This window comes from Trachymyrmex septentrionalis, unplaced genomic scaffold (assembly GCF_001594115.1).
Source record: "Trachymyrmex septentrionalis isolate Tsep2-gDNA-1 unplaced genomic scaffold, Tsep1.0 scaffold42, whole genome shotgun sequence".
Classification (NCBI taxonomy): Eukaryota; Metazoa; Arthropoda; class Insecta; order Hymenoptera; family Formicidae; genus Trachymyrmex; species Trachymyrmex septentrionalis.
In genome coordinates this window covers 926,129-950,072 of record NW_017305590.1, presented here as the reverse complement: position 1 = coordinate 950,072, position 23,944 = coordinate 926,129, and the positions used below count along the sequence as shown (strand labels likewise).

Genomic DNA, 23,944 nt, shown 5'->3' with positions numbered 1-23,944 from the left:
ATATATATATATATATATATATATATATATATATATATATATATATTCGTGCGTAATAATATCTCGCAAACGTTGTGTACGCGAAGAAACTTTGACGCGTACGAAGTTAGTGCACAATCAGCCTCCGAGCACACCATGTGCTTCCTCCTTCTCATTTATCTTCTCTTATCGGGTAACGTTGCGGATGTTTTCACGGAGGACGCCGACTGTCAGGTTTACAACCACCTGTATGTCTGTTTGGAGAACAGCAGTTTTCTTCACAGCGTCGCTTTCGAGGACGTCAACGCTGTTCAGACGATTGAGGATATCGAATTACATCTGGAGAATCTCGGCATCGTTAACATCGCCAGGAACGCTTTCATCGAGGTCAGCAACTCGTCCGCTCTCTATGTCCGCGATAATCGGCTATCGAGTATCGACCGGCATTACTTCGACGCTCTCGATCAGCTCACTTATTTGGACTTGAAAAATAATACGATCACCAACGTAGAAGATGGTGCTTTCGTGAGTTTGTGTAATCTAGAGACTCTGCTGCTGGATTACAACAACATCTCGGACTTGCGACCTGGCGTGTGGAAGGGTCTCTCAGAGTTGCACGAGCTCTACATCACCAACAATCGACTCACGTTGAGGAGAAACATGTTCAAGGGACTCAGACAGCTCGAAACGCTGGTCCTGGATTCGAATGACATAGCGGAGATACCGATCGGCGCGTTCAATGGGCTATCCCATATAGACCTTCTCTATCTGTCGCGCAACAAGATCTCGATCTTGCACCCCGATGTGTTCCGCGGTCTCAGCGAGATAAACGAGCTTGACTTGGGTAGGAATCGACTGAGAACAATTCCTGCCAATGTCTTTCGGAACATGAAGTCACTGAACTCGCTCTGGCTGAACGGCAATCAGTTGACAGTGTTGAAGTCCGACACCTTTCAGGGTCTAGATAATTTACTATTTCTCTTCTTGAACAACAACGACCTCCGTTATGTGGACATGGCAGCATTCGTGCGAATGAGAAACGTAACTGTGGATCCCGGCTTCAAAGTACGCGGCTCGTTAGTAGACGACTTTGGAAAAGTTCACGGTCAATATCAGTGCAATAGCGTAGCGTATCAGATACCGTACGACTGTACAGAGATTGATTCATAGATTCCAGGAACCGACTAAAGCTCGTAAGCGAGATATTTTTGTATTCATAAATATACGTCCGAGAAAACTGAAAATATTATATTATATTATATTATATAACAGTGATATACACACACAAAAATAACACACATAAATAGTATTTTTATTTTCAAAGATCTATAAAAAGATTTAAGATGGCCGAATATGTATCAACATGATTATGACTATTAATTATAAAAATCTACATGTATAATAACTTATCTTATTTTAACGATATTAAATTGACTGAGAAATACAAATAAATGAAGAAGGCCATATTCGATCAAGATGGGTCTAATACTCTAATCGGTGCGCAGTTAATTTAAAATGAAAATTGTAACATTTATAAAAAAAATATTATAAGGCACTAAAAGACGCACTTTGACCGAATATGGCTTTCTTTGCTTCTTTGTATTGAAAATTTTATTTGATAAAATTCTTTTTTGAATATGCATGCGTAAATATTATGGAAAATGATGTACTGTCTATTATTTATTAATCATTAACGATTTTTGACGTTTTTCAGAAATTTTTAAAGGTTACGGCCAAGAGAATCCTCCTCATCCTAGCTACTGGAGAACTTCTATGGATTATGGCTGGTACGCACCGACAATTCATACAGTGCCGACGTTTTATTATCCCCAGAGCCATTCTTTCAGCGACGAACTCGGTCGCGCCGGGATGTATCGGAATTGTTCTCTCAATACAGAACTCGACAAGTCGTTAATTTAAATTCTACGTCATGTAACTTGTTTATCTATCTTTAATATGTACGTGTGATGATAATAATTATAAAATATGTAGTATACGATTTAAATTAATCAATGTTTTTCTTTACACTATTTTATCTTTTTTATTTTTGTAGAAATTATTAACTAACATGTGTACTCACTCTTTTAGACTCGTATATAAAAATAAAAATTGATTAATGCTAATAACATTCAAGTTTATCTTTGTATGTAACTCTTTTTAACTATTCAGGAAATTTGTATATATTATAAAGATATGCCACTGATGAGGATGTATCAGGATATAAAAGAAAAATGACAATGCATGCATGTGATTTTTATGCTTATATATGCTTTTATTATTACAGTTCAGCTTATGTATTGCATTGAACATAATAATGTAACAGATTCTACATCGGAGCGCCTTTGTTTATGCAACGCCGTGTATCTAATGCATATTATGGATATCTCACTTGTTATCATTGCTGCAGAGATATTATTGATGATTAATATAGCATTTTGTTTTTATCTTCATTTTATTATCGATGCGATTTATCTATACGTATCGCCTAATAATTGTTAATAATTGGAAAAAAAACCATTGCGCTTACACAGTGTCATGACAATTACACATTAATATTTATAACATTTCGCAGTTAAAACACCTCGAAACTCGCATTAATTACTATATTTCACATTAATTGTAGTAATATATTAGTAATGGTAATCTTGATAGCAACATAACATGTATAATATATATTTATGTATATATAACATAATGGACATTTATAATCGTGATCTATTGTTTTAACACATTTAGGAGTAAGATTTATCATAACAACCATAATGACTAGGAAACATTGGAAATGTTTTATAATCTATTATGGCAACAGGGACTAAGTAATGGTTCACACATTCATGTTTTTCTTTTTTTGTGATTCAGAAAATTAATTTTCTGAATAACGTATTAATTGCTATTGTTCTATTGGTACTTCTGTTTAGTTAATTACCACATCGAAACGTTGAACATTTCAAGAAACTATTACCATGTCCGTCACCCATACAGATAAAACATTAATAATACAAAAAAAAAATCTCATCATAATTTTTGTCCGTATCATTAAATCGTTGTTCTTGAGAAAATATCATATATGAGAGCTAAATAAAAATACTTGTAATGGATTACCATTCCACAATCGCGATTAACAATTGAGAAGTCTTAATGGATATTACATTTCATTTTAACACGAGAAAATTTCTTTATACTTTTATCGTAATATATAAAATACCGATACAAAAGTTTTACAAAAAGACGCAGATATGAATACAATACGCCGAAAAACAACGTGTCCAATGCCCTTCCGAATTGAAAATTAAATTAATAATTTCACCCGATTGAGTTTCGATATTTATCGGATGCTTCGCGTCAAAAATCGTTTTTATAATAAGCACATTTTAGGCCAAAAACGAACATGCTCCGACTGAGATATCGTCTCACCTCGGAATACGATCTACTCTATATTGTCTCATCTACATTTCATTTCGCGACTATGGCACTCTTATTGAATGTACTGAGCGTTTATGCTCGTTGTTCATCGCGCTTTTCGCTCTTACTAACAGAAGAGACTGAAATTGATTTTTGAACGAATAAAGTATTTAAATTTTTACCTCTCGTTGTACTTAAATTTGAATTTTGTTATTTTCAAGATATAACATTTCAAGCTATTTAAGTGACATTTTCGCTATCAATCTTTGATCAAATGACAAACGCACGATCGCAACGGGCATCTTTACGTCCTGACTAACGATAAACGATATTATAGGAATAATTACATATTTGTATTTATATATGCGTTTGCATTTATATATATTTGTCTTTATGTTTTTTAATATATTTTATATATATTATTTATATACTCTTTATATATTTTTATACACGTTCTCGTTAATATTGTACTACACTTCTTCGCATATTCGCTAGAGGCTATAAATTTATAATCTTACATTTGACTCGTTTCATAGCCTTAGAGCTTTGCCTGATAATCCTTAGTAATTAACGATGACAGATAGAACTCGCATTTTATGTGTGTGATCTAATTTCTTCCCCATTTATATATGCTTAGAGGGAAAAGCTACTCTGTTGCTTACTTACATTTGCATCGGATGTTACGATAAGTGATAATTCTAGCGCGCGCTAATCTACGCGCGCGCGACGTATTACACGGACATTGCGTATATGTTATCGTTGTTCGATCTTTTCTTGCCGTCTACATTCCACCGTTCAGGACATCTCATTCTGTCGATTCGTTGTCCTCTCAGTGAACTACTAAAAATATGCTTATATAACTTTAAGTACCGTTACAAGTTTATCATTAAAAAGAAACGCACCGTGTCGTTTGCGATTCCTCGATCTTTCGCTTTTCTCACATCATTCTTGAATTCAGGGATTGTCTTTCTAATCGTCAACTTTTCTATCTTTCATCTCAAATTACGCGGAAATGGTGTCCGATCATTTTCCCGTAATTCGAAATCTTACTATATTCCAAATTAAGAAAATTCAGTAATCTAAATTTCAAATAAATTATACAAAGATAATCACCCTCCATTTTTTGTTAAATTACTTAATCGATTTCTTGGGAGGTGTAATTAAGCCTAATTCGTTTGATGGAAAGCACATAAGTTACAGTAAACTATAAAATATAAAATACAATACTAGCGACATTATTGAATCTATTCTAAAACATGATGTTTAATTCGATATAAGCATATTAAAGTTCTATAATTGGAACAGGTATCAAAAAGGCCGCCATTTATTCAGACCATTTCAGACCGTCCTCGAACTGCTTACACCTTGCATTTTTTTTCCATTACGCTCGAAATCACCACGAACCGCAACGAATCATCCGCTTGTACACTCATCATCCATTACAACTCTATCGTTTCTGCTTTTTTTTTTCTCGCAACGATTGAATCGCACGCACTTCGCACGCGATAATGTGTGCGTCAAAAGTCATCACCGTCGGTATTCACCTTCGATTCAAGGTTCGTCGAAACGTCGATCGCCGCGTGAATGTCAGCCAATTCGAAAGTCATGGCGGTTTTCGAGCACGTGGCGGCCGACGAGTCGATCGTGAACCCTCGAGTCAACCCTTTCTGCCGCGTGGGTGGTCCGTTCATGGTGATCGAAGCGTCACGTTTCGATTCTCCCTTCCTCTCTTTGGGTGCATGATCAACGTGCTCGCGCCCGGTAAGAATCATTCCGCTCGAGAAAGCGCGACGAGCACGGCCGCCCTTTCGTCTACTAATCTATGTATCTATTTTCGATTATACGTGTATTGTATATCTTGCAATACTTCGACCGATTATGTTAATTTTTAAGAATGATGCAAACGAATCTGCATAAGTTAGTTAATATTAGACCTGTGTCTACCTGAAATCGGTGACTTCCTAGAGCGGTGACTTCCTTCTCAAGTAAGAGAAGAGATTCCCAATATTTTACTTTCCTTCGCACGATACAGTTCCATACTTTAATAATAGTGCATTAAATAACATTGATGTCATACCGTGTACAGTAACATTACTTGTAAGTATAGCGTATTTAACTTTTTGTGCATGTAGTGTGACAATGAGTATGTGTATGATTGAATGCCATACATATTGGGCTAGCACGCATTGAAATCAAGGAGGTAACGCACAATACTGGACGGCGACGTGTATATTTGTCGCGCCCGCACGCCTACTCGATTATTATTGTTATTTGTTTTCCTTTCGGGTTACCATCCGACACTTTAACATCAAATTCATTACTCTAATCTTATCATAATGCAATATAATTAACGCAGTTCTCTCTTAGACGAATAAGAGAATAAATACTGCCTTGCAGTTGCGAGCAATTTGCGATGTTAAACTGTTCGCGAATTGTTTGCAGTCTGCGTATATTCACATTCAACATTCGCGGTTACAATAAACTTATTATATTTATAATGATCGATATCATGCAGATTACTTATTTAATATTAAATTCATTACTCTAATCTCATCATAATCGAAGGATATAATCGGCAAGTTTATGAGGAGACTTTTATAATACTCTACTATCGGTGTTATTACTAAATTTTCTTGCAATTGCAAGATATTTGTCCCTATTGACGCAGTTCCCTCTTAAATGAATAAGGGAATACTGCCTTACAGTTGCGAGCAATTTGCGATGTTAAACTGTTCGGAAATTGTTTGCAGTCTGCGTATATTCACATTCAACATTCACGGTTACAATAAACTTGTTCTGTTCATAATGATCGATATCATGCAGATTACGCATTTGATATTAAATTTATTACTCTAATCTCACCATAATCGATGGATATAATCGGTAAGTATATGAGGAGACTTATAATATTCTACCATCTACGTTATTACTAAATTTTCTTGCAATTGTAAGATATTCGTCCCTATTGACACAGTTCCCTCTTAGACGAATAAGGGAATACTGCCTTACAGTTGCGAGCAATTTGCGATGTTAAACTGTTCGGAAATTGTTTGCAGTCTGCGTATATTCACATTCAACATTCGCGGTTACAACAAACTTGTTATATTCATAATGATCGATATCATGCAGATTACTCATTTAACATTAAATTCATTATTCTAATCTCATCATAATCGAAGGATATAATCAGTATATAAGGAGACTTTTATAATACTTTTACTATTTGTGGCATTACTTTGCATGCTGTCGCAAATGACGCAGTTTCCTCTTAGACGAATAAGGAAATACTGCCTTGCAGTTGCGAGCAATTTGCAATGTTAAACTATTCGCAAATTGTTTGCAGTCTGCGTATATTCACATTCAACATTCGCGATTACAACAAACTTGTTATAATTATAATGATCGATATTATGCAGATTACTCATTTAACATTAAATTACTCTAAGTCTCATAATCAAAGGATATAATCAATATATGAGGAGACTTTTATAATATTTTACTATTTGTGGCATTACTTCGATTTTGCGCAATTGCCGCAATTCCCTCTTAAACGAATAAGAGAATACTGCCTTGCAGTTGCGAGCAATTTGCGATATTAAATTGTTTGTGTTTCTGTTTTATGATGTGTACTTCACAAATTGTTTACAATTTGCGTATATTCACATTCAATATTACAATGATATACTGTTATATTTATAATAATCAATGTAATGCAGATTACTCATTTAACATTAAATTCGTTAAATATACACAAATACGCATTAAATTCGTTAAATATACACAAATACGCGTTAAAAAGCGAGCCGTCGTGTAATCGGGGATAAATCTCGATAATGCGTAGGTACTGTATCCTACCATAGCTTAGAAGCGAAACAAAGATATACACTACTGAAATGCGCTTCTTGCTGTTTTCGTTGTAAATTACTTATAAAGTTAAAAATTTTGGTGTTTTATGCGGCCACAATTAACATTTGTCGAGCACATTTCGTAAAATAGCTATAAACAAATTGTAAAATAGCTATGAAAACATAATATAATCTCTCTATCTTACATATCGAGATTTTCGTGTATTTGAAATGTATTCGTTAATGTAACAATCCGATTGCTTATTATTGATTGCACAGTAGTTGCATAGAATCTTGTGTGTTTACATTATTATGAGAATTGTTTTCATAAATGATAGTTAAAGTAAAATTCGTTGCTACAAGTAACGTTTTAACTAACGTTATAAGAACGATCTTAGCAATTAACGGACAATTAGCAGAAACATTTTTGTTGATTTTACAATTGTGTTGCGATTCATAATAAACACATGTAGATTCAATATACCTAATTATTCTATCATCTTTATTGGAAGGGAAAAGTTGAAAGAGAAATTAGTAAAATTGTAACGATCCCACGCATCTACAGTATAAAGTGGAAGAAAAGAAGCACTATCGATTGCCAAGTTGATATGTAAAAGATTTTTCCTCGATGTACAGTGACGAATGCTCGGAAAACAGAATGAAGGACATAAATATATATAAAAATTTTATAGTTCGGAGAGGAACGTAAGAAGGTATCAATTTGATCTTGGCGTCATTAAGACAATTACGTCAAAATCACTTTGAATGTTTTAATGGACACCACATTTTTCATTACGTATTCTCGTAACTTACCTCAAGAGTTTTTTTTTAAACACTATAATAAAATATTTTTTATTAGTTCTTTTCAAGTTATACGACAAGGTATCCAAGGTATCTGATCTAAATCAATCTAAAATCTCTTGAATGTTGCTCGGAGTCACTTTGATGATATTTGTGAAGATCAAGGGCCATTGGAAGTTGTTTCCTTAATTTTTGTTTTTATATAAAGATGAAAATAAAAGAAACTTTGAGAAGCTTCGTAATTCGAAAAGTACTGATTGAAAAAAGACTTCATTATAATGTTTTGAAAACGTCTTGACTTTAGCTATAATATAAAAATTGGAGTTTCCATTTAAAAATTTCAAAGTGATTTTACCTGATCTTGACAACGCTATTCATACTATGTTGTACTCCATACATATGTTGCGCTCCATTTGAAGTAAACCACTTATAACTTTTGCCTGAAACATTTTTCAAGAAAATGCATATTTTTCGAGAGAAGAGCCTATCCAACCATATATATATACATATATCAGTGTTAATCTAAAGATGTAAAACATGCACAAAACCCTAACTTATTAAAAAATGAAATAGATTTAACAGAAATATTTATCTGAAGGATATGTCTATAAAAAATATTATTTAAATGAAATATTTTGTAATACATGTAAAAGCAAATACTGTTTAATATTTATATTTATATGTACTTGAAATAAAATATTTATTTTACACTTTGATATACCTAGGATACATAAGTTTTCTATTTTTTTTATTGCTCATTTGTTATTTTCTATTTCTCGAATACATACAAAACAGTAACAAACAATAAAAAATAGAAGACTTATATTTATCTATAATATAATATATCAAAATGTAGAATAAATATCTTATTAAGTAAATGTAGATATAAATGTTAAATACTATTTGTTCTTTTTAATTTACTACACAAAATACTTATTTCAAATAATATTCTTATAAGAATATTCTTTATAAATAAATATTTTTATTGAATTCATTAGAATTTCAATATTTCTCTAGCATTGAAAATATCAATTACTATTTTCTATTTTAATTTCTAATTACTATTTTCTAATTTTTACTTTCTAATTTCCTACTTTTCCCACCGTGCTTATTGCACTATCCTGTCGAAGGATAATCATCGAGAAGACTATTTATATGGGGACTTTACAAATAGCCTTCCTTCTTGAGAAAAAAGGAAGGAATACTTATTGAATAACATTAACAGCGAGTCGTCATGTAATCGGGGATAAATCAATGATACGTATTCTATTGGCCTATCACTCAAATGCAAAACAAAGATATATTATTTTTTAATTATTATTTTCTAATTTCTATTTTCTAATTTCTACCTTCTAATTTTCTACTTTCCCCACCGTGCTTATTGCACTATCCTGTCGAAGGATAATCATTGAGAAGATGGGGAGACTACTGTTGTGTCGACTTTACGAACAGCCTTCCCTCTTGGGAAAGAAGGAAGGAATACTTATTGAGTAACATCAATAGCGAACCGTCATGTAATCGGAGATAAATTGATGCGTATTCTATTGGCCTACCACTCAAATGCAAAACAAAGATATACTATTTTCTAATTACTATTTTCTATTCTCTACTTTCCCTATCGTGCTTATTGCACTATCCTGTCGCGATAATCGAAGGATAATCATCGAGAAGATAGGGAGATTACTGTTATTGTAGGGGTGTTGAAATGTCAAACTTCCCTCTTGGACAAAGAAAGTAATACTTAGAAATGATACTTATTTTGAATCATCAATAACGAGCCGTCATGTAATCGGGGATAAATCGATGATGCGTATTCTGGCCTACCACTCAAATGCAAAGCAAAGATATACAACCGCTGAAATGCACTCCTGTCGTTTTCGTTGCGAATCACTTATAAAGTTGATAATTTTGTGTTCTGTGTGACTACAATTAACGTTTATCGAATACATTCCGTAAAATAAACAAAATGCAAAAAGACAACCTCTCTATCTTCTGTATCGAAACTTTCGCATATTCAAAATGTAACAATTCGATTGGTTATTGTTGATTGCTCAGTAGTTGCATAGAGTGTGATATCATAAGAACTGTTATCACAAATGTCAGTTAAAAGTAAAGTTAATTAACTTGCTACAAGTAGCTTTCTACTTAATGTTATAAGATAACGATATTAAGAATTAGTGCACATTTTATTACTCTTAAGACATCATACATATCGCATTGTAATAATCTGTATAAATTCAATACGTCTGTGTGACTGTTCTACTATCTTTATTGGAAAAGAAAAGGTGAACGGGAAAATGTTAGGATTTCAATGACTCCATGCTACTACTGCTGGTTTCAACAAACAGAAGAAAAGGAAAAAAAAGCTGAATAATCGATACCGCTAAGGTGATGTACGTAAAAGATTTCTCCTCGATGTACATTGACGAATGCTCAAAGCATAATGAAGGATATATATATATGTATATATACATATATATATATATATATAAGGCGTGAAACATGCACGAATTTGTAACTTATCACCAGCTAGAGAAAATTGGGATAGATTTAGAAATATATATTGAAAAAAATGTATCTGTGAAAAATAAATCTGTGAAAAATACTATTTTAAAAAAGTATTTTATATAGTACATATATAAAAAAGTAAGTAGTACTTAATATTTATATTTGCATTGACTTAAAAAATAAGATATTTATTTTAGATTTCGATGTGTTATGGATAAAGTTTTTCTTTTTTCTATTATTTATTACTATTTTCTATTTTTTAATAGTACGAAACAAAAAATTGTAAATAAACAATAGAAAACAGAAAAACTTATGTATCCATGATGTATGGAAACACAATATAAAAATTATATATTTGGAGTAAATGTAAATATAAACATTAAATACTATTTGCTTTTTTATATTATTTATACTCTATAAAATACTTATTTAAAAAATAGTATACATTTTTATAAATACATCTTTTAAATAAATATTTCTACTGAATCTATTTCAATTTTTATTTTGCACTAACAATATCTACTAAAAATATCTATTTTCTATTATATTATAACTATTTTCCTCCCCATGCTATTGCACTATTATATAATCGAAGGATAATCATCGAGAATAAGGAGATTTATAATTATTAAGCAATGTCTTTTCAAACAATTTCCTCTTTGATTAAAGGAGAAAAACTTGCAGTTGAACGATTTGCGGAGCTAAACTGTCCGCAAATTGTTCACTGTCTATCTTATATTCACATCAATCGTTTACAATAAACTTGTTATATTCACAATGATCGATATTACAGAGATCAATAATCATTTATTATCGTATCGTAGTCATCCTCACTTAGGGAATACATAATTAGCCTCACATCGTCTTACTTGGGAAAATTTATTTTAGAAACCTTTAAAAAGTACTTACTGTAGAGAAAATCTAAAAAACATGAAAGGTAAATTTGGACATTTTAAACTTTTTTTAAAAGTAACTTTAAAACTTATTTAAGAAAAAAGTGAAAGGAACTAAAGAAATTTATAAATTAGAAAAAATTATGTTAACAATTTTGAAGTTTTTCTTTAAAATGATTATCAAAATTATAAATTTGTCAAGGCTTCTTTTATTTGTAAGAAAGCTCGCTATTAAAAAATTATTTAGTTATAATGCGAATGAAAAATCTTATTGTTAACACTGTATCTTTTATTCTATTTTATATTGAATTTACGAGAAAATGTAGCACCGCCATGCCCCTCTAGTGACGGTGTCAAGTACTATGTTCGCGGGCAAACTGTATATTAATTTAGCTTTATTTTAAAAATTCTAGATGCAATGAAATGAATAAACCCTTCAGTTGTTCTAAGATTATTGATAGATGACGAATAAAACTTACCAATATGTTAATACATATAGCAGACTTTTAATTAAAAGATACCTTAAAGACATAGAGGACATTTTACGTTAATATTTTTATTAAAATATTTTATTAAAATATTTTATTAGAATACTTTATATTGAGATAACTTTAAGAAAGTAAATCTTAATTAAGCTAATTATAAGATGGATATTCTGAAAATTTTATTTTATTGGAACTTTATATTTAAGATAAAAAATTATAGAAAGACTTCAAACTTTTTAATATTACCTTAGGATTTCCTAAGATTTACTGAGATCGCTTTAAAGATAGTTTTCCATTCTTTAGAGTACCTGAAAACAATTTTAAAGTCAGTTTTTAAAATCTTCGATTTGAAGAATCTAAGATTTTTTAAAAATTAGTTTTGTGAAACACTTTAAAATTTCTTAAATTACTTTAGATTATTTTAAAATTTTTTAAATTAACTCTTACATTGGAAAGATTACTTTCAAAAACTTTAACCTTTTTTACAGTAAATTTTCCCAAGGGACAGTATGAATTACTATTTTTCTTTAGCACTAAAAATATCTACTGTTATCTTCTATTATAACTATTTTTCTCCCCGTGCTATTGCACTATTCTCTCGCGATAATTGAAGGATAATCGTTGAGAATATCTGGAGACTTATTACTATTTGTTAATTTTGTGTAGATGTAATTTTTCCTCTTTGATTAAAGAAGGAAAACTTGCAGTCGTGAACGATTTGCGGAACTAAACTGTCCCCAAATTCTTCACTGTCTGCGTTATATTCACATCAATCGTTTACAATAAACTTGTTATATTCACAATGATCGATATTATAGAGATCACTAATCATTTATTATCGTATCGTAATCGTCCTCGCTTAGCGTTACATAATTAGCCTAACATCGTCTTACCAATATGAATTATTATTCGTCAATTTTTCTGTAGCACTAAAAATATCTACTACTATTTTCTTTTATAACTATTTTCCTTTCCGTGCTATTGCACTATTCTCTCGCGATAATCGGAGGATAATCGTCAAGAATATAAGGAGACTTATAATTAGTAAGCATGTCTTTTCGAATAACAATTTCCTCTTTGATTAAAGAAGGAAAACTTGCAATTGTGAACGATTTGCGGAGCTAAACTCTCTGCATATTGTTCACTGTCTGCGTTATATTCACATCAATCGTTTACAATAAACTTGTTATATTCACAATGATCGATATTATAGAGATCACTAATCATTTATTATCGTATCGTAGTCGTCCTTAGGGCCGCTTAAGCCGCTTAGGGAATACATAATTAGCCTATCGCCTTACAGTATGAATTATTATTCGTAAACGTATTTTTATAAATCTCACATGTCGTACGAAGGATCTCGCATTATCTGTCAAGTCCCGATATAATCGTAATATTAGAGAATTTTAGGACTTGCGATCCTGCAGAAATGACATCAGAAGTACGTATAACTAGATGTCATTTCTGGAAGATTAGAAATAAAATTATGGTGAATTACCTTTAAGGCGATTTAATATGAAGTGCATGCTGTATATATATATATACACACACATATATATTGATTATGGCGCGATGGATGAGATCGATTTTACGCTTGCATGAAGTGAAATGGTATTTTTATGCGATATTTTCATTATTCGTGACGTAGTACACAGCAACACGAGAAATATTCTAGAGAATTGAAAATGCGATATGATTACCGTGCTAATCTACGGATATTGCTGGTGCGTTATTACTCGAACTACGGTGCAATCAGTGCATTTGAAACGAAAACGAATATACTGCTGCTCACGACACCACACGGTCACCGTAACTAAACGTGCCACTGTATAACGCTTCTATAAGTTATGGCTAAATAACGAAATGCCCCATCACTATTTAACAAGCTTAACATTGCAATTGTCCAAACGATCGTTTTGTGACAGTCGTGGACTGAACTTACAGCTTCGTTTGTATTTAAGAGAGATATCGAATGATATGTTTGCAAAGAGAAAATTTACTATAAATTAAATTAATATAAATTAATATAAGAGTTACTAAAACATTTCGTAATAATTGAGCTATCAATATTAGCAAACGCTACTGATCGAATAATATATTTCCACTTTTAGTCAAATTTATCACATAATCATGTTTTCTTTACACAAGACTTGATGTTCAAATCGTGGTATAATATTTGACAAGTCTAAAATTTTGTTTTCAAAAATTTGCAGCGTTCCGAAACAAGATTTTCAAAAATCGGAAAACCATTTAAGGAAAAGGAAGAAACTTATTCATTATACATATAAAAATTTACTTAAAAAAAGCGATCAGTCGAACAAGATACGGACGCAAAATTTTCCTTCCTACAGACAATCCCGAAGATCACAGTTACAAGGATTTCTCCGAACAAGCGAACCCTAACTCTATCCATTCTGCCGACTGCAATCGGCGTCGGTGATTTGACTAGCCTGCATAATCATGCGTTGCTGTTTCTAATTCCTACTTTATCTAATGCCTAGACTCGCACCCCTGAGATATTCTTCAATCTGTAACCGCGTCTACGCATCTAGCGCTGATCGATTGATCTCCGCGCAGTGACGTGATTATGATTGTTTGATTGCTCTTCTTCGTACCGTGGCGTCAGCTCTGAAAATGGAATTCGAGATCTGTTTCGTGTGCGTCAAACCGTTAAACCTTTCAAGCAAATCTTTGCGTTCTTGTTTGACCCTTAATTGCGCAATTTTTTTTTCCTAATCACGAGACTCGCTAGCACGAAATAATTGTTCTAGTGCAAGAAAAATAGTGAAAGATAAAAAAGAGACTTCTAATGTACGAATTATATTTAGATATTTTTAAGGATGCAATTATGTTTACAGAAATATAACTATGTCAAAAACTGTTTGAAAGAAGAACATTAGGGGCTAAGACATCTGTTTCACTTGCATAAGATCCGCTATTGAAAATATTTATAATTTATTTTGCATGGAAGACAATCTATCATTGGACGCTTTTTATTTAGGGGTCGATTCTATAACTCTTAACGACAGTCACTGATATATCATTGCGCAGTTTTTTTACTCTACATAATATCTGCGCAATGACATTAACGACTGTCGTTAAGAATTACAGAATCGGTCCCTCAATAACGCACAAGTCGATACAAACATCACTTTATCTTTCTTGATATTCCACAAGTAACAAAGACAGAACGATATTTGTGTCGACTTGTGTCCAATGGAAAGCGACTTTTTTTTAATGCAGAATTGAAAATCGTTAGAGTCGCGATTATTCCAACGGAAATTATGATATATACAAAAACTTACTTTTGTACATAACTTATTCTTTTATCTTGATACTGCGTTCATATAACGAACGAAAGCTTGGACGATGCGCACATTTCTCCGCCGCGGTGATCGTCAGTGAAGAAACAGCGTGTATACATTATAATGAGATCGAGCTTTATAAAAAGTATAAACGATCAAAAGTATCACATGGTAAAGTGCAATGTCTGCTCAAAATACCTACTTCATTTCGTTCATCGCAGAAATTTACCAGCGTCATCATAACTTACGTCTTCCGAAAATTATTTTTATTTACTACATTTTTCAATCGTCTCCTGATATCGCGAAAAACGTGATACGAAGGACACTTCAGTGTCAAGGCACATGAAAAATTAAACTGTCAGTTATTTATTACTTATGCAGTCAGAAAACCGCGAAAAAGACACGACGAAATCGTATAATGACAGATTTGTTACACATAGAGATAGAGATTTCTAAATGAAGCGCTGAAAATATTATGTAAAAAGAATTGACGACGCTATTAAAATTGGGTCTTAATCTCCCAAAAACTAGACAAAAAATCCATCTAATTTCAAAAAATTAAAACAAAGATTTGTTTAGAGATTTTAGTTTTCTGTATTGCGAATAGATCACGTATATATTCTACGCCGTTATTTCACATTAATCGCGCATATTTATTTTTTTATTGTGACATAATAATTTTGAATTAATTTTACATATCATATTTTATTTGATCGAGTTATATCGTCAGCGCTTCAAATAAAATTACTTTCAAATAAATCGCTCTCCTCGTCAGTCATTTAAGTCTTCCTTTTTATCTCTATCAACTGATTATATATTAATTGATATTTCTCAAATGCTTTATCACATTTGGGTAACTGCTTTAATCAGCAGAAATTTCAATTCGCAATAATGATTACGTAATATTGATCCGTCCTGTCTTCAGAGCTGAAACCACGGTCGTTTGTCACCTGATCTCTTCTTTAGTCTTATTTTATTACGTTAAATCTGCGATCATTCGATGAAAACTGTCTCTTCTTCGTACTGTGCTCCACGTAGTTTTAGCTACGTTAAACATATCTCGCCGGTACTACATTCTCATCCTGTTAGCACATATGTATATATTTGCAGATCTATGTATCGGGATTATTCCATCCCACGTTGTACGATTCGCATGCCGGATTTTCGATTGATTTGACCATTCATTTTTGTTCCTCGCGCCAAGATCTACATGATTTCTTAATGCTAAAACCCTAGCGACTAAATTTTCATGAATTTTCCACCGACGGCGTGATCGCCCTTTGCAGCTTCAACGACACAGCCCGCGATGTGCGAAAATTTAAGAAAAGAAAATGTCGCTACTCTCGGGATGCGCGATAAATTTTTATCGTCATCAGGAATCTACACGCGAAATATTCTCGTTGGAAAATTTATTAACGTGCCGCGAATTGATTTTATTCGAATTGACATCTTGCGGATTATCTGAATTTGATCTGGAAAAAATTTGACGTTTCGCGATAACGAAAACCTTCGCCCATCCCAGGATATCTTAAAAACTACTTGTGCGCTTAATAATAGAGACAACTACACATACATGTAAGTCTTTCAACTTGTAATCCTCGATGAAACCAAACGACCGCTTGCAGTCTCGGTTAGCCAAAATGTTCAGAATAATGCCCGAATCTCCTCTTTTTTTGTCGTCTTCGATTATCTCGAATGACATAGGCGTACGAATATTTTTACAAACACTGCGAGATCGCCCAAAAGACGCCCATTATCTGCCTTAATTTCTATCTCGCAATGCCTTTTCCCTTAATGACAATATGACACACGACGATCCGAACGTTAAGCCTAAAAGTGGGTGCTCGAAGTAAAACCGGTTGAGGAGATGCCAGGGGCCTACGGAGCGATTCCTGCTTTTATAGTGAATAAGCGCGCTTATTGTAAAGTTTTGCTAGATATCGCGGTAGTAATTCGACTGATATTAAATAAAGTGCCATTTTCTTCGATTGAACTTGACTAGCTTTAAATTCGTCAGTGTATATGAATTATATAGAACCTACTTTTTATACTTTCTAATCGTTATCTAGACATGATCATATGATCATGATTTTTTTCGCTATACAGAATCTATCTCACTACAGCGCGTTAGCTTATTAAATTGTTGAAAGGGAAAAATCTTTATATATCCTTTAGTTTTATTCCCTAAAACGCATAATCATTACCAGCCTGTTCCTCGCTTGGTTTGATTGGCGTTTATTAATTAAAGCGCTAAAAGTGCAAGTAAATCAAATTTAAGTCGAAGTTTCAAGAAAATTTCAAGCAAATAACCAGAAAATTGCTTTTTCGACACCTTAAACCATATGATTCGATCTATTTGTACTTTTAGCGCTTTAATTAATAGGCGAAATGCTTTTATTTTCCGATAACTTTCGATTAAATTTATATGATTAGTGCACTTCGCGTGGCATGCAGTTTCGCGAATTTCCTACGACAATCTGCAAATATATAGATATTTACATGCTCCGCGTCAACTTTCGCACGATCGGCGCGTCGAGTGTGATGCCGCTTCATTCGTGGAACATGCTTAGGGATCGCCGGAGAATTTCATGAGTTCGTGTTATTGTTGCCGACCTATTATCGTTAGCTACCTCATCGCGAGAGTGCCCGACGTCTACACTCTCGCTACGTCGGCCATATCTTGTGGTCTACATGTCGCCAAATATACCGGCAAAAGTCTTTCGCAGATTCTTCATTGTGTCTTCGGTGTCTTCACTCGGAACCTGCGACTGACTACCTTGTCGATGAAACGGCACTCTAGATGCTGGTGATTCTTCAGCACGTCGGCTGACGGAAGGCGCGCTGCTTACCGTGCTTGATTGAGAAGCTGCGAGAATCGAAAGCAGAGTATGTTATATCAAACAATGACTACGTTAAGCAGAAAAGTAACTTTGCTATTGTTGTAAGATTTTATAGTATGACTATACATTTTAATCTAGTGAGGAACTCTAAGGGCAAAGATTAATCATATTAAAGAATTTTACAGCAGTTGCAAAGCTGCTTTTTTCTGCTGAACATAGTCAATGTGCTTCGAAAGGTAAAATGGCATTCTTAATAAAGAATAAAGAATTGATATTTAGAGATAAAAAACATAGAGATATAAAAACAAAATAAATATTCTCTAATTGATTAATTGATATATGTAGGATATTGTATTACACAATTGTATTTCCGCTTAAAAATAGCAAAATAAATGTTTATTTTTTGTGATTTTAAAGTAAGTAGTAGTCGAACTGTCCAAATCTTTGCACATAATAGTCTATAATAATATTCATCTTTAAGAGTTTTGCTTTAATTTGACTTCTTTCTTGAAAGTAGAATAAACGCTGAGTGTGCAATTTTTTGAAACTTCTATATTTTAAATTAATTAAATTAAAATTTTGAACTAATTAAATTTTGTCATGATTATAATTATTATATAATTAACTCATAATTGATTCTAAATTCATTACTTATTAATATTTTTTAGCGAGAAAAAGAGAGAGAGAGAGAGAGAAAGAATTTAGATATTCTTGAAAATTCTAATTTTTTAAAATTAGAATTTTATTTTGCATCCGAGCATTATACATTTATTTTATTTCCGAGAAGCTGTAAAAAGTAAAGCTCTATAGATATTCATGAAAATAGCGCAAACAATCCTCATCTTTGATCTAACGTATAGATTCTTCATTCTAGATTTGTTTTTATCTAAGTCCGCACGATATTCATATAAGTCCTTATATTTCAAACTATCTTAAGTACAGTCTTATAAGATGTCAATGACAAAGGCGTTAGCGTTTTAAGATATCACTTAAGCAATCTTAAAATAAGAACAAACTACAAATACCGAATTAGAAACCAATCATATTAAAGAATCATTGAGCGCTCATCGAATGATAGCGCATTTAATTAAGAAAAATTAAATAAAAAATTACGGTCGAAAAGGGAAGGCAATCAATAAGACAACTCAATTCTCTGTATTCGTTCAAATAAAAGGAATGCGCTACTCTTATTAATATCTAAAGCTCTAGTAAAAAATATAAGTATACCTTGAGAATCGCGCCGCTGCAACTGATGATGACTGTCCGAGGCAGTGACATCGCCAGTCAGCGGTGCAGTGGAACCCACGGAACCTAAGCTTCCTATACTAGCCATAGAGCCCATACTTCCGTGGGATCCCAAAGGTGCGGTCGGAGGTGCAGTTCGATCTTCTATCGGGCTACCCACCTGGCTAGAACCCGACATCGAACCCCGCGAGGCCGTTTTTGTCAATATGCTCGGAGGTCGACAGTAAACCTATAGATTGTATATTTTTAATTGATAGATCGATCGCGATTACTTAATTGTTCACGATTACCACGCACCTGCATCTTTGCGGTAACCAATTCAGCGATGTGACGTCGATCCTCTTCCTGAGAGTCACCCATTAAGGATAATGCGCTGTCGTTGACCTCGATAATATGCTCTCGACCATCCTTGCCCACCAGCAATTCAATCGCGCAGATATCTAATCCTCCGAATAATTGTGCCACGTGATCGACCCATGTGCGATGTCGTTCACTTACGGAAAGCTGTTCTAGCATAGCCGATCCGGTGTTCGATTTCCAATTGCCGCTTATGCTTTTCCGCCTATAATAAGACATATGTATATTATAACGAATAATTATTGCTGTAATTACTTAATGTATTAAACAATGCAGTTAAATTATATATATATATTTGTAATTATATATTATTATTAGTTAAAATTGATAAAAAAATTTAATTTTAAAAATTCGGAAGAAATGTGTGTGTGTATTATTTACAAAAAACTTTTTAATGAGTTTGAAATATTTTTTTATGATTGTTAACATTCTTTTAAATGCTTAATTTTTGAAATTTTAAATGTTATGCTTTTATAATGTATAAAATTTTTCCGCCTATAAAACATACATTGTAAAGAATAATCATTAAAATAACTAACAACATTCTTTTTGACTATTATAATTAATGAACTTGGTATATATAAAACTTGATAGAAAAAAATTTAATTCCAAAAAGATTTGATAAAATATGCTCAATTTCTCTTATAAACTCTTTCAAGAGTTTTAAAATATTTTTTATGATTATTCAAATTCTCCCGAATATTTAATTATTGAAATTAAAAATGTTATGTATTTTTTAGTACTTTGGCGACTTACATGAAAGCTTTGTAATTGTTCCCAATTTTCTGTACGTGCACGTCGTACTTGGTGTCGATGTAGGGTTCCGCCGTGCAATAAGCGTTCGCCATAGCTGCCAACGAAGCAAGATCTAGAAATTCTTGATTTGTTTCCGCACGGGCCTTGCCAGTTCCGCCGTGGGCGTGGCCCAATTTCACTACGACGGGATATCGAGATGCGCTCACCTGCAATCAGAATAGATAATTGCTCCATGAGTCGTTAGGGAATAATTAGTGCGTCGGTATCCTGTCAATGACCATCTCCTTCGTAATTGCCACAGTCCGATTAGTAATTTCTAACCGACATAATGTATGTTTCTGCAATTCGCTGTATACATTAAATCACGATTTCAATTGTTGTCTGAAAACATTGTCTATTATACATTTTGCGTTTGTAAAGAGGATTGCAATGTTTTAATGTGTGAGAAATTATGTAGACGGATATAAATCTTTACAGTCTTGAAAAATATATTTTTAAATACGTTTGTATTTTGTAGATATTGTTTTAGTGCATCGCAATATAATTTTTAATGTTTAAAAAGATTTTATTTAATGTTATTTGATAGACGTAAATAAAATAATATTAACTGAGAAATGGATCGAAGTGATGATATAATTTGTACAACAAATATTGCGAGATAAAATTTTATGAACAAAATTCTGCAGTTTAAATGTAATATTTTTGCAGCACTTGCCGATAATGCAATATTCCCTCATTTAGAATGATGGCAGAGTAATTTACTTTCATATTGACCGTAAAACGTTATTTGCCATAAAATATTTAAAATTACATTATCATTACATTTTTATGATATTATTTGACGTAAGTTTAACATACTTACGCAAGAAATTTTAATTTAATTCTCTTTTCGTTGTAATACAGTAATCGTGAATTTTACTTTATTTCACATTAATCGTATTATATTATATAAAGAAGATACAAAGCGAGAGAGACATGTTTCTCAGAGTATCCCGTTAGCATAGATAACCATGGAATTTCTTGATGTGACAGAAGAAGGACATAAACGCGAGAACTTAAGTACATGGATTGTTGAATTGAATTCGTACGATGTTTAATAAATTCTCCATATTTTTCGTATTAATCTATCTTAAGTATTTCTCATTACTTTACATATCTAAATTATCTTTTCCTCCATTGCCAGTTGTATTACTATCATATTATATATAAAATAGTACCAACATCAAGTATAAAGATAAATATAAATTTTAATGAATTTCAATAAACATGAAAGAAAAGGAAATTATAATTATGTTAGACATATATTACCCAAATAACTAATAATGTTGTAATAAATAATCTGTACATATAATTATAACTAAAAAATTTGTAATATATATGTAATACTATTATATTGTACATAAAAAATATAAAATATAAAATTATATTAAACTCGAAATACATATTAAGCATTACTAGCTAAAATATAAATTACATTTAAGTATTTTTTTTAAATAGGATTACAAATTAAATCTATTTAGATTACCGTGTGAGCGCATTGTGCATTTTATATCGCAACTTGCAAAATGTATAATGAAAGTTAAACCGTAAACATAAATTTCGAATCGGTTTATTCGTTTTGGCCCATCTTGTAAGGCTTACAAGATAGGATAAGGCATTATACAATGTTATCGTTGTCGCATGATCAATAATAATTTTTTGCAACTGCAAGGACGGAATCTCTGCTAAAATAATGCGATACCTCGCCGTTAACGATCTGTTTACAAGCTGTATGGACATGAAAGAGGAAGTGGCTCTTTAGTATCCTGCTCCCATGCTAGTTGAACGGCCGTATCCGGACCCAATCTCCGGCGATATATGTAATATTGCATGGCGTGATATGAGAGTGCTCAATCTGCTTGTGTGAGAATCACATGTGTTCGTATCGGCATGTGGGTGTTAAAGAAATGCTTTCTGAGCACCGGTTGAAACCGCATATCGCGGTGCACACATTGGAAAAGGCATGGCGAATAGTTGAAAGTCCGATTGTGGGAAATAAACAGAAAGATGTTGATATGTTTGATATAATAAGATTAACGATTTAAACAAAATAAGAAAATTAACGATTTATAATTGTCAGTATTTATTTTAATACTGCTATGTCGATATTATCAAGCGAGAAAGTTGCTGGAGTATCGATAAAAAAAAGAATCTATGTACCAAGGAAAAAAAGATTTAATTGCGATACAGGATTTAACGATATATAGGAATTAATTGAGGAATGTTTAATGGCAAGATGCATGTTTTGATCTCGAAAAATAATAGAAGATGAAGAAAGGAATCTGAAAGATAAGAAGCAAATGCAAAGATCGAAGGTGGCGACTGTTGCAGCGAGAAGAAGAAGAGATCTCGAAGTGATCTTGAAGCTGGCGGACGTGACTCTAGGCAACGGATGTAGAGTGCGGTAGGTAAAAGCTCTTACTATGCGGGGAATGAGAGAGATAGAGCAGTGGACGTCGATAAACGGTCAGGACTTAGAGTAAGCTTAGATGTAAGCCTTAAACAGGCTGAGATAATCGCATATAGTGAGTTTTCAAGGTGGCCTTCGGGTATCGTGTTAAATCGTCTTTTTCTTAGTTCCTCTCAAAGTACGGCAGGTATGCGCACTTTCATGATGGCATCTCTCTTGAGAATATACCCTAAGAAGAAGACAAATAGATCCTAAATGTCAAAAGCTTGATCAAGCAAATACGTAGAACTGTGAAATTGGAAATGATTTGAGGTCATCCTCAGAAGTAAAGTGACCTTCATGAATCATACTGTCGGGCATGTCTCGATTATGAATACGACCATAGGAAAGAGAGGCAAAAGGGAAGTAAGACAGAACGTATATATGTGTGTTACAAAGAGCGAATGGAGTGCTAATGAATTAAATCGTGCATTTAAATGGTTTACCGAGAAATAGAAATATTAATAAATCGTAGTAAATCGGTTTATATAGTCTTTCAAGAAAATCCTTCAAAGTTTTCATGGTTAATTGTATTTTCTTTTTATTCAGAAAAAAAGTATTAAAATCTAAAAATATTATCTTGACTTAACGAACGTAATTTCCGAAGAAAAAACCACATTCTTCGTAAACCGCTACGTGAGACTTAGAGAGAGAGAGAGAGAGAGAGATGAACAGATTAAATTAAACTGGAGCAGTCGGATCATTGATTGGAAGACAAGGACGATCATGAGAGATGGAGAACATTTAAGAAAGAAGAGAAGTGAAAAGGTCGAGATTTGTAATCGGTAGGAGCAAGAGGCGAACGCGAACGAGGAGATCAGAGACTATCAGACGAGGATAGTCGTGTCTCATCGATAGAGTGACAGAGAGAGGAAGAACGACAAAGATGGAGAACGTCGGCATCGAAGATCAAAAGAGAGAAGCGACGAGAAAGAGAGCGAACGATGGTGAACGAGTGTACATGTCCGGTGGAGAGGGAACGAGCAAAAGAGAGACCACGAGGTAAACGGACAGGGAAAGCCCAGGGAGAGAGGGACGGG

At 32.9% G+C, this 23,944-nt stretch overlaps 2 protein-coding genes across 2 annotated transcripts in view; one reads left to right on the top strand and one right to left on the bottom strand.

Moving 5' to 3' along the window:
• Positions 1–134: 134 nt before the first annotated feature.
• LOC108751238 (leucine-rich repeat-containing protein 15-like) lies at positions 135–1,773 on the top strand. Its single transcript, XM_018491317.1, has 2 exons — positions 135–1,172; positions 1,694–1,773. The coding sequence occupies exon 1, from the start codon at positions 136–138 to the stop codon at positions 1,147–1,149; it is 1,014 nt and encodes a 337-aa protein (XP_018346819.1). The 5' UTR covers position 135; the 3' UTR covers positions 1,150–1,172; positions 1,694–1,773.
• Positions 1,774–17,591: 15,818 nt separating this feature from the next.
• The window catches only part of LOC108751245 (synapsin), a 44,187-nt gene continuing 37,834 nt past the window's right edge, over positions 17,592–23,944 (bottom strand). Inside the window, exons 6-9 of the mRNA XM_018491329.1 lie at positions 20,417–20,622; positions 19,601–19,865; positions 19,286–19,532; positions 17,592–18,084 (exon numbers count right to left, since the gene is read on the bottom strand). Of these exons, the coding sequence (XP_018346831.1) occupies positions 17,906–18,084; positions 19,286–19,532; positions 19,601–19,865; positions 20,417–20,622 (897 nt within the window). The 3' untranslated portion in view covers positions 17,592–17,905. The remainder of the gene's footprint in view (positions 18,085–19,285; positions 19,533–19,600; positions 19,866–20,416; positions 20,623–23,944) is intronic.